At 44.2% G+C, this 12,480-nt stretch overlaps 1 protein-coding gene across 1 annotated transcript in view; it reads left to right on the top strand.

Annotated features, from left to right (window-relative positions):
* The window catches only part of CFAP206 (cilia and flagella associated protein 206), a 32,878-nt gene extending 24,531 nt beyond the window's left edge, over positions 1-8,347 (top strand). The window contains exons 10-12 of the mRNA XM_069973552.1: positions 1,037-1,230; positions 4,935-5,078; positions 8,114-8,347. Coding sequence (XP_069829653.1) covers positions 1,037-1,230; positions 4,935-5,078; positions 8,114-8,347 — 572 coding nt within the window. The remainder of the gene's footprint in view (positions 1-1,036; positions 1,231-4,934; positions 5,079-8,113) is intronic.
* The last annotated feature ends 4,133 nt before the right edge of the window (positions 8,348-12,480 follow it).

Raw genomic sequence — 12,480 nt, forward strand, 5'->3', positions numbered from 1 at the left:
TTAATTTCTCTGGTAAAATGATATCTGAGCTCTCCATTGGTTTCTATGAACAAAGCCATTCTTTGTTTTTTTGTGAAAGAAGACATGCCCCTAGGCTTCCATTATGCGTCCGTTTCCTCCTGTGACCCAGACCCAGGAGAGGGATGCCGGAATGTTCTCCCAGTCAGTCATGGTCTGAACACTCAGAACTTTTGACATATGTCTCTGACGTGTTTCTCGTAACAGTGCCTCCTTAGGGTCCTATTACACGGGCCGATGGGGGCCCGATCAACAATGTATATGAGCGCCGATCTACTAGATCGTCGCTCGTTTACTGGGCCTATTCCACGGCCCGATAATCGTTTAACAAGGGCTGCATGGACATCGTTACCGATGTCCTTGCAGCCCTTGTTTCATACTTTACCTAAACATGTTGCAGGTCTTCTCCTGCGCTCCTTCTTCCTCCTGGTCCCGTGCGCAGTAGCAGCAGCTTCGCAGCAGCCTGTCTGAACTGACAGACTGCTCAGCCAATCACTGGCTGCTGCGGTCCCGGCCAGTGATTGGCTGAGCGGTCTGTCAGTTTAGACAGGCTGCTGCTCCGCGCGGGACCTGCAGCCTTGATAGGTAAAGTATGATGTTTTTAATTCGTCAGTCGCCCGCCGCGCACCGCTATTCTTCGTAGTTGGCGACCAATGATTTTAGGTTTGGACCTAAATGAACAATCAGCTGATGACAGGATCATCGGCTGATCGTTCTTTCTATTCCATGGAGCGATAATCAGCCGAATCGGGCTGATTATCGTTCCGTGGAATAGGCCCCTTAGTCATGATCCTCGTAGTTGCAGTATTTTCCACATAACTGGATTTGTTTGAGGTCGGCCTCCTCATTATTGACCATTTTAAGGACAGGTCTGTTACCAAAGTAATAAACTCTGTGCCAGATTGCTGTGTGTGAACTGGTAAAATGATATCTGAACTCCCCATTTATTTCTACGGACACAGCCAGACATTTCTGGTTACAATTTTTATTCATTCCTATTCTCTTATATTTTTTTCAGGGAACCCTGGCATTGGCATTCTAAAGCACAGAGAAAGATATTACATCTTCAGCTCCAAGGAAGCGGCTTATATGTTCGCTCAGGATCCAGATCACTACATCAACTTAATTGGAGAGAAAGCCAAGCAGTGTGCCGAGCTGATACAGTTGTTAGAGCTTCACCAGCAGTTTTCATCCATCACACCTTATTCTCAAGTAGGTGACATTTACAGTGACGTCAATAACGCTCAGATGTCTTATATGCAAAGAAAATGTATTTTCATAGTCCAAAAGTTCTTGCATACAGTACAGGTTAAAAGTGTTTGGGTATGTGCACACTAAGGAATCCTGGAGGATCACCCACTGCGGATCCTGCAGTTCGCATTCGCTCGGGGCCGCACCCGTCTCCAACGGTCCCATAGACTACATTCTATGATTAAGCAGATTCTGCCGTCCTCACAAAGAATAAACCTGTTAGGATAGATAGAACGACATAAACCTGCTGACAGAGTCTCTATAAGTGTGCGTTGACACGTAACGGATCCGCAGCGGATTTCTCGCTGCGAATTCGCAGCAAGATCCACTGCAGATCCCTGCCCTGTACACTTATGGGCAGACAAACTCGCAACGGGATGAACATCCCGCTGTATGTCTGCAGCCGCCCCTCTCAACCCCCCAGCCGCCGGAGCGTATACTTCACCTGGTCCCCCCTCCGGCTTGCTTCGGGGCTCCCGGCGTCTTCATGTCCCACTCAGCCAATCAGTGCAAATTCGCAGCGAGAAATCCGCTGTGGATCCGTTATGTGAATGCACCCTAACACTGACATGTCTCTGTGACTTATATAATGTTCACAGCATGTATATCAGTTCAACAGCATCCCAGGTAGTGAGAGTTTCTTTTAAAGCTTTATTGCATTCCCAAGTACAAGTAAGCTACATGTCCATCCTATTGGGTCATTATGAAGCATTTTTTCCACCTTTCCTGTTCTTTCACTTTTTAGCTGGGTTAGGACAAGGGTTTTACATGTCATTTCACAAGCCTTGCTCTCTAGAAGAATGACTGGTAAGATAATTATAAGATTACGCTGCGGCTTTTTGTTTTTTACATATTAGATTAGATAGAAACTATGTAAAAGTAGATACAAGAATATATTTAACATGTAATTATCTTAGTGCACTCTCATCAACACAGTTTACCTTTTTCAGGCCTCACTTATCTTAGAACCTTAATTCTATATTAAAGTGTTAGGGATAGAGATGAGCAAATCAATCTGAAACAGTTTGTGATTTCACAAACTACGCTGTAATGTGTCCTGTACAAAATGTTCAACGACGATCTGTGTTCACTCCACATCTACAGCGCATAATCCGCATGAGACATAACATTAAGGCTGGGTTCACACTGCGTTTTTGCAATCCGTTTTTTTGCAAAAAAAGGGATGAAAAAAAACCGGATGCATTTGTGTGCATCCGTTTTTCCATTGACTTCCATTGTAAAAAAAAACGCATCCGTTTTTTTTTTTACGGACACAAAAACGTAGCTGACACTACTTTTGTGTCCGTTAAAAAAAAACTTTTGATCTGTTTTTTTTTTACAATGGAAGTCAATAGAAAAACTGATCAAAACGGATGCACACAAATGCATCCATTTTTTTCATCCGTTTTTGCAAAAAACGGATTGCAAAAACGCAGTGTGAACCCAGCCTAAAGTGTCACTGTTGTTTACATTTTTTTTTTTTTTTTGCAGAAATCAATAGTACAGGCGATTTTAAGAAACTTTGTTATTGGGTTTATTAGCCAAAAAATGCATTTCTATTGATTTCTGCAAAAAAAAACAAAAAAAAACGGCAGTGACACTTTAAGGCCTAGTTCACACAACGTAAAACAAGGGCAAAATAGGGACCTTATTTTTTTAAGTTGTGTGAACTAGGCCTTATTTTTACACAGAAAAAAAAGGAAAAAATTGGTCAGCTCTCCTAGAACACTGTTCACACTAGGCAGGAGCACGTTGCCATGGCTGAAATTGCAAACACACAAAAACACAGAAAAATGCAACAGCTCACCGCAACAGCAAGATACAGACCCACCACGCTGTTTGCAAATAGTAACCAAGAGACTCATTATTTTTGTGGGAATTTTTTGGGCAGTTTGGGGGGCTGCTTTTAATTATTTTCATGTCTATGGTGGGTCTGTATCTTGCTGTTGCGGTGAGCTGTTGCATTTTTCTGTGTTTTTGTGTGTTTGCCTTATTTTTACGTTGTGTGAACTAGGCCTCAAAGTGTCACTGTCGTTTTTTTTTTTTTTTTTTTTCCAGAAATCAATAGTACAGGCGATTTTAAGAAACTTTGATAATTGGGTTTATTAGGCAAATATGCCATTATCTGACTTTCCCCAATTACAAAGTTTCTTAAAATCGCCTGTACTATTGATTTCTGAAAAAAAAAAAAATGTAAACGACAGTGACTCTTTAACAAAACATGTTAATGACAAAATTTAACAATTTTGCCAAACAGGGGAAGGGACATTAAATTGGCCATGCACTCTGCTTCCGGCCCAGTAAATGTGTACGTGTAGTATAGTATAGTATGGTATGTATAGTAAGTGTTTCATTTTATCTACATTTTATGGCCGCTACAGATCGATAAGATTTCTGGTCAATACAGTTAACCGGTTTTCACATCTCATAAAGTGATAGCATATCGTTTTACCCACTGACTTTTCCCTGTACAGTAGTCCCCAGCCACTGAGATTTGCAGCTTTGTGCCATTCTAATAAGTGGGACTGGCTGCAGTTCCTAGCACAGCCTGGTGATTGTGAATACTGCCCTACAGGGAAAACTCAGACGGTAACATTGCCCAGCATTACTGCTGCGTCCTCTTTATGCTCAGTCAAGCAGTTATAAGGGTTGCAACTGCGACGGGACCTACATATCATCAATGTTAAAGCGACTCTGTACCCACAATCTGACCCCCCCAAACCACTTGTACTGTCAGATTGCTGCTTTTAATCCAGGATCTGTCCTGGGGTCTGTTCGGCAGATGATGCAGTTATTGTCCTAAAAAAACAACTTTTAAACTTGTAGCCCTGTGCCATACGGGAGTATCTGTGCCCTAACTTTGCCCCACCCCTCTGTCCCTCCTCCCCACCCTCTTCATCATTAGGAATGTCACTGGAACATTTCCTACATGCTGCACATTGCACAGCTGCTTAACGATCAAGCCCATGTGCCGGGATGACACAGGTAGGGAATAGGAAGCAATCTGCCTGGGGCATTCCTAATGATGAGGAGGGTGGGGAGAAGGGACGGAGGGGTGGTGCAAAGTTAGGGCACAGGGCTGCAAGTTTAAAAGTTGTTTTTTAGGACAATAACTGCATCACCTGCCGATAGGACCGCAGGTCAGATCTTGGATTAAAAGCAGCTATCCGAAGGTAAAAGTGGTTTGGGGGGGTCAGATTGTGGGTACAGAGTCGCTTTAAGGTTGACTACTTATGTCTGACCTAAAATTCAGCCCCAACCCTGGGCAGTACATGGACGTCTGTGCAGCAGCACTGACAGGAGCAGAGTTGTCCTACAGGTTAGAGGTCAGAGAAGTAAAATCCTAAAACAAGAAGCTTCACTGACATTATCAGAGGAGATAAGAACTGGGTATTAACCCCTTCCTGTTTGCCTATGCTGTTCACCAACAAGGGTTGAAAATAAATAATTTTTAACTCTTTATTTTATAGACAGTTTTTACTGATCATAGCTATGACCAGGGCAATATTAGCATTACAGTTGCAGGACTTCTGGAGCAGAATGGATTTACAGTAGCTCAGTATCTATAGAGATATTACAGGACTATATAGTTATCTGTTATCACTGGATTTATAGGTAACTAGTATTATACCTCCAAATAAAAAAAAATGCTATTCCCCTACCAGGCTCAAGCTGCTGAAAAACTCCTAATGAAACCAATCACTAAATGCAATAGCAGCACACAGACAGATACTCACATCCTGGAAACCAACATTGTGAAGTCATACGAGTGGAATGAATGGGAACTACGGAGGAAAGCGATAAAACTGGTATGAATAATAATAATAATAATAATGTCACTGTAAGGGTACAAACCCACACACCGTATACGCAGCAAATACGCAACAAATACGCAGCAAATACGCAGCAGTTTGATGGTGAAGATTTAATGCTGAGTTCAGTTATTTAGATCTAATCTGCTGCGTTTTTGTTGCGTATTTGTTGCGTTTTTGCTGCGTATTCGCTGCGTATCGCAGCAGTAAATACGCTGTGTATACGGTGTGTGGGTTTATACCCTAAAACAAAGAAAAAAGTAGCCTAGACATTCTTCATTCTTGTGGGACCTGAATTGATTGATCATCAGTAATGGTTTTGTATTGAAGGGCAATGAATTTACAGTGAGGGACCTGGAAGGAGATAGAATGTTCTTGTCTTGAAGTAACCTTTGTGTTTGCTGAAGATTGCCGTCTGCGTTGTTGAGCAATCGCAATACATCATATTCATGTCATTGTTTTAGTGATTCCACAAACTACGCTGTAATGTGTCCTGTACAAAATGTTCAACGACGATCTGTGTTCACTCCACATCTATAGGGCACAATCAACATGAGACATAACATTAAAGTGTCACTGTTGTTTAATTTTTTTTTTGCAGAAATCAATAGTACAGGCGATTATAAGAAACTTTGTAATTGGGTTTATTAACCAAAAAATGCATTTTTATCATGAAAAAGTAGTTTGAAGCTCTCGCCCCTGTCTTCATGGTTCTCTTATGGAGAGAGTAGGGGTTGAGGGAGATGAGGTACCAAAACAGGTCAACAAAGAGTTAATTTACAGCTACATCACCTGGCGATCTCCTCTGAAGTCAGGACTGACACCTCTGACTAGCGGCTTTCACACAGATCCCGCTGTGTAATCCTTTGTTCTCTGCTCTCTGCTGGTGACTAATCTCCCTCCTCCCCCCTCCCCTCTCCATAGATTACACAGGGCTCGACTGTTGTAAAAGAGTCGAGATTTCCTGATAATTAGCAGTGAATGAGAGAGAGGACGGAGGGGGGGACCTGGGGAAGTCTTTTTGAATGCAGATAATGGCATATTTGCCTCATAAATCCAATTACAAAGTTTCTTAAAATCGCCTGGACTATTGATTTCTGCAAAAATAAAAAATACGACAGTGACACTTTAAGGGGAAACTGTCAGCATCTATCCTGCCGATATGTCCATATAGCGCACAGGGCACTGAGGATGAAGGTAAGTTCCTTACCTTGCTCCTCTGCACATTTTTCTTACATTTTGTAGTTTAATTCATATGCACCAATCCACCCCAGACACACAGCCCCTCCTAATGAATATTGGGGTGGCACTCTGCAGTGACATCACATCTGTGCTTATCACTGCTGGATGAATATTCATTAGAAGGAGTGGGCCAGCTGGGGCGGATTGGTGTACTAGCGGCAGTAGTCCCGCCCCCAGTGCACCAAACCTGCTCATTGGCATATGGATTAAATTACACAGTACACAAAAACAGCTCCAAGGATCAAAGTAAGAAACTTACCTTCAACCTCAGTGACCTGTGGGCTATAGGGACATATCGGCAGGTTAGAGGCCAGAGTCAAATGTCCAAGATATATGTCCGTAAGCTTGGTGTATATCATAGACTGAACTCTACAGTACTCTCTGCATCATAATTTATTATGACACGGTGAGTTCCGGAACAGTTAACCCTTTGAGGACCAGGCCCAAAATGACCCAGTGAACTGCAACAATTTTCATTTTTGTGTTTTCTTTTTCCCTCCTCCCCTTCTAAGAGCTCTAACACTTTCAGTTTTCTATCTACAAGCCATGTAAGTGCTTGTTTTTTACAGGAATAGTTGTACTGTGTAATGGCGTCTTTCATTTTACCATAACATGTATGATGGAATCCCAAAATTATTATTTATGAAGATATAAATTGGTGAAAGCGTAAAAAAGAATTTAATATGGTAACTTTTGGGCGGTTCCTGTGTCTACGTAATGCACTATATGGTAAAAGCGACATGATACCATTATTCTATAGGTCAGTCTGAACACAACCATATGCAGGTTTACACAGATTCTCTAATGTTATATATATATTTTTTTTATGAAATCCTTTTCTTTGTAATTAATTATTAATAGAATGGGTCTGTATTGGTCTGTGTACATACAACACTTTCTGACAGCAGCTCCCTGTGTACCTCATAGACTTTAAATCTGACTCCCCTCCTCCAAGCTGTGCTGTCCTGCTCTGTGGTGAGTCTGTCCATAAGATTGCCGACACGGAGGAGCATGTGACCAGGCCCCACCCCAGTCCTCCACAGGCTCATTGGTGGATATTGGGGTATCTGTACTCGCCTTCCCTTCTCCCTTCAACGCTGCAATTCTCCCAGAATTGCACAGCACTTCCTATGTTAGGAGTGAGCTTGGGGTTAGGGGTGTTTTTTTTTTTTTTTTTTTTTTTATCCAGGCTCAGCATGATAAATGAAAGTTCCTCCCTGGAGTACCCCTTTAACTATCTTTTCCAGTACAGTCATTACAAGATATATGCCATGAGTGTTCTTTTCTTCCTAAAAATATCTGTATGTCAGGACCATTGTAGGCTATGGCCTAAGTTCTTGCTCAACCATGAGTGCGGAGACCCAGTCTAAAAGCACCATAGCTGTTGTGTGTATTATGCCTGTGTGAATATTGTCTTACACGCCATGTAACCAAATCTGCATGAGTATAGATGAAAGTTTGTGTGTGAGGACAGATATAAATTATAGAATAAAACACTGTGAAAATAACTATGTAAGGTGGGTGGACGACAGAGACATCATGGGGGAGATTTATCGAACATGGTGTAAAGTGACACTGGCTCAGTTGCCCCTAGCAACCAATCAGATTCCACCTTTCATTTTCCAAAGAGTCTGTGAGGAATGAAAGGTGGAATCTGATTGGTTGCTAGGGGCGACTGAGCCAGTATCACTTTACACCAGTTTGCCAAATTTCCCCCTATATGTTATAGAAAACACTGGTGTTAGATCGGTATATTTAAAGTTTTCATATTCATAATTTTTCTTCTACAGACAAATTTGCGGCAGAAAGTAACCCATTCTATGCAAACGCACGGCAGCCACATGAGACGAGAGAATTTCAGTCAAGTCTATCTCCCCAAACAAGTGGGCACACAAACAAAACGGGACGGTGCCAGCAACGTGCCGAAGCCTCAGATCTTTCTGTCAGGGCTTCGCGGTTGTGGATTGTCACAACCTACCAGCATGGTTAAAGTCAATCTCACAAGAGATGTGGAGGAATCATAAACTCATATTATCCACTTTCTGGACTTTTCCCCTACTGTTGTCTCCAGATTGGTTGGGTTTCAAACTCAGTTCCATTGAAGTAAATGGAGCTAAATTGCAAAACAACCCTGACCTGGAGACAAGAGAGGGGGAAAAGTGGCCATGTTTTTGTAGCGCTGGATAACCCCTTTAAGCAGTCGGGAGGTCACCTTCACCTAGTGACATCTTCAAATTGACACGATTTTTAATCTAAAAATAAAAATCACAAAGTAAAGGTCATAATTTCACTATATACAATCTGCTGTATATTTGTTATCGGTCAGTTAAAGCTGTGGTGCACGTAGTCTCTCTCAGATCAAGCTTCTTCATTCAGTGTAATTGTTAGAGATAGAAAAAAAAAATTCCTAAGGATGGGGATGGTCCCAAGAATTATGTATTATAGTACATAGGACTGAACCATTTTGGCTTTGAGCCATGCCAGGAAGCAAAGTCCAAGTGCACTTTAGGTCTTCACCCTTTCTTGTGGGAGCTGGACTTCTTGTGCTAGAGGACACCAGGTCGCTCCACATGCTTGGTCACAATGTGGTAGCAGCTAGACCTGGGGAAGGGTTCAGTCTATGAAGCAGGATACATGGAATATCAGACACAGAAAGAACACCTTTACACATGGAAAAAACAAGAAGAAATAGGTAGAGCTGCCTTTAATAGGTGTTGAAAAACCATGATGGGTGGAGCAAGAATAATGCAGCACACACACTGGCCCTTTAAATCTGAGAAGGTAAGTGCACATGTGCCATGGAGGAACTGCAACGGTGGTTGGAAGCATGATGCCCAGGCTGGGAGGAGACTGCAGCCGAAGTGCTGGATGAAGGTGGTGCCGTGGATATCACCTATCTGGACTTTAGCAAAGCCTTTGATTCAGTTCCCCATTAAGGGCTTATAAGAGACGTTAGAGAAAACATTGTGGTTGGCTGAAGGATGGATATTATAGGATTTAGTTCTGAGCAGAGACAGGTTAAGTGGTGTGCCACAAGGGTCTGTTCTGGGTCACAAAATTCGAAATGGTTACACAATAATCAACAATAGTAGGTGGGCACCGTTTAAATACCCATACAGGGACCACAGGTGCAGCTAAACACACAAACAGCAATATACAATAGAAGAAGCAAGCTGTTTGTCACCCAATAACGCCCAAGGGCCGCATCCAACTTCAGCCACCAGGAATCCAATTCCGAAACTTCTGGGTTTGGAGGGACTCGAGCATGCTGGAGTTGTGCTCATCTTAAGTATCGTCCAAAATTTACTACTAAGATAAAGCACATCTTATCTCCAGAAAATAATTCCTGAAACACAAGGATGAGTTTAAAGGGGTACTCCGAGGGGGGGTATTTTGATTGTACGGCCGGGGAAGGGGTGGATATAGAGGCCGCCGGTCACTTACCTCACTGGTTCCAGCGCCGGGTCCTGGATTCCGCCGCCCCGTTCCCTTTCCTGGTATGAGCTGCGGCTTGAGACATGATGCCAGCGGTGGTAGCGGAGTCCCGCCATGGCCGCCGAATGGCTGAGCTGCCTTGAGACGTGACATCTCAAGCCGCAGCTCAGACCAGGAAGCAGGCCGGGGAACGGAGCAGTGCGATCCGGGACCCAGCGCTGGAACCAGTGAGGTAAGTGACCGGCGGCCTCTATTTCCACCCCTTCCCCGGCTGTACAATAAAAATAACCCCAGCCCGGAGTACCACTTTAAGTGTCACAAAGTCATCATCACGGAAGACGAGACCAGTCAGTTTTGAGAATGGAGTTGCAGAGGTTACAGGGACTAATTCCATCCTTGGTATACTTCAGAATTTCATAAAAAATAATGGGACGCTGACTAGAGAAGAGCGCAACTCAACTATGCTGACCTATATATGCTGTGGCGCACTGCGGCATAGGCCGTATCCATGTTTTCCCAGATTCCTTAGCACTGCATCAACTTCTTCAGCCACCAAAAGATCGGACTAGAACATGGCCTAATTTTGCTGATCTCTATTGCTGACCTATACCGTGGTGCACTATGCACGCACACTGAGTAAAACAGATGGAAATGTAATGTGTTGCGTGCCTCTGCTCTCCTCTCAAAGAATTTACATTTCCGCCTGTTTTAGGTAATGTGCACACTGAGGAAAACACGCAGAGGACTTGTGGCGGATTCCGGCGCTCAACCCCCGCGCACTCCCGTTTCACTCTCCGCCCGTGCCATAGACTCTATTCTTTGGGTGGAGGGTGGAATCTGCCTGACCATAGAATGGAGTCTATGGCACAGGCTAAAATCTGCATGGCCGTGAGCGGGGTCGAGCTGCGGAATCTGCAGATAGTTCTCCGCGAGAATTCCATACTGTACACATACAGTGCGCATCATGGTGGATCATTCCTGCGCTCATATCCGCCTGTGTCCAAAAAAAACAAAACCAGTCTCTCAGCAGCACAATGAATAAAATTAGTGTGGGTGCACGCCTCACCAAACCGGACCAGGTTGGCTTCAGAATATCCAATAAACGCAATGGAGACCGCACATCCAACCGCAATCCTTAGGGTTCATTCACACTCTAATTCATTCTTTGTGTGGACGGCGGAATCTGCCTGTGCATAGAATGGGGTCTTTGGCACAGGCGGATATGTGCGCAGCCGTGAGCTGCAGATTCCGCCAGGATTCCTTAGGGTAGTATTACACAGGCCGATGGGGGCCCAATAATAACTGTAAGGGTGCGTTCACACCTACAGGATCTGCAGCAGATTTGATGCTGTGTTCAGTTATTTAAATGAAATCTGCTGCAGAAAATCAGCTGGATCTGTGCTCGTTTACTGGGCTTATTACACGGCCCGATAATAGTTTAACAAGGGCTGCAGGGACAACCTTACTAATGTCCTTGCAGCCCTTGTTTAAACTGTATACATTACCTATCCAGGCTGCAGGGCTCCTCTTGCGCTCTGCTTCTCCCCGGCCTGTGATTGGCTGAGTGGCCTGTCAGCTCAGACAGGCTGCTCTTAAGCTGCAGCATGTGGGACCCGGGGAGAAGCAGAGCGCAAATAATGCGCCTGTCAATTATAGGTCCAAACCTATAATTGTGTTTATTACACGGAATGATAATTGGCCGGTTGGGGCCGATTATAATTATTGTTCCGTGTAATAGTGCCCATAGTGTGCACATTCCCTTAGGGGCCTATTCTACAGAGCGATAATCAGCCCAATTCGGACGATTATCGCTCCGTGGAATAAAGAGAACGATCAGCCGATGATGGGTGGAGGAAGAATAATGCAGCGCACACACTGGCCCTTTAAATCTGAGAAGGTAAGCGCACATGTGCCATAGAGGAACTGCAACGGTGGTTGGAAGCATGATGGCCAGGCTGGGAGGAGACTGCAGCCGCAGTGCTGGATGAAGGTGGTGCCGTGGATATCACCTATCTGGACTTTAGCAAAGCCTTTGATTCAGTTCTATAAGAGACGTTAGGGGCCTATTCCACGGAGAGATAATCGGCCGAATCGGCCCGTTGAATAGAAAGAACGTGTCATCGGCTGATCGTTCATTTAGGTTCAGACCTTAAATAATTGTTCGCCACCAGCGCATCGCTATGGTAGAATAGCGGTGCGTGGTGGCGAACGACGATTTTAGCAGCATCATACATTACCTGTCCGGGCTGCAGGACTTCTCCTTCTCCCGGGGTCCCGCGCGCAGCAGCTTCGGAGCGGGGCTGTCTGAACTGATAGGTGGTCTCGGCCAGTGATTGGCTGAGCGACCTGTCAGCTGACAGGCCCCTCTGGAGCTAGAGCGTGCAGGACCTGTGGTGAAGCGGACCGCAGGAGCAGCCCTGGAGCATGGATAGGTAATGTATATCGTCAGTTGCCGGCCGCACACCGCTATAACACGTAGCGATGAGCGGTCGGCGACCGACAATTATAGGTTCTAACCTATATGAACGATCAGCCGATGACAACGATCATTGACTGATCATTGTCTTTATTACACGGAGCGATAATTGCTTGAATCGGGCCGATTACACTGGTCAACGACCAAAAAGGTTCCGACATGAAAACAGTTGATCTTAACTAATTTTGGGGTGCTGAGATCGAAAATGATGGTCAAATTTTTAAATTGGCTCTAATTTTCAAGATA

Source organism: Dendropsophus ebraccatus, chromosome 6 (genome assembly GCF_027789765.1).
Source record: "Dendropsophus ebraccatus isolate aDenEbr1 chromosome 6, aDenEbr1.pat, whole genome shotgun sequence".
NCBI lineage: Eukaryota > Metazoa > Chordata > Amphibia > Anura > Hylidae > Dendropsophus > Dendropsophus ebraccatus.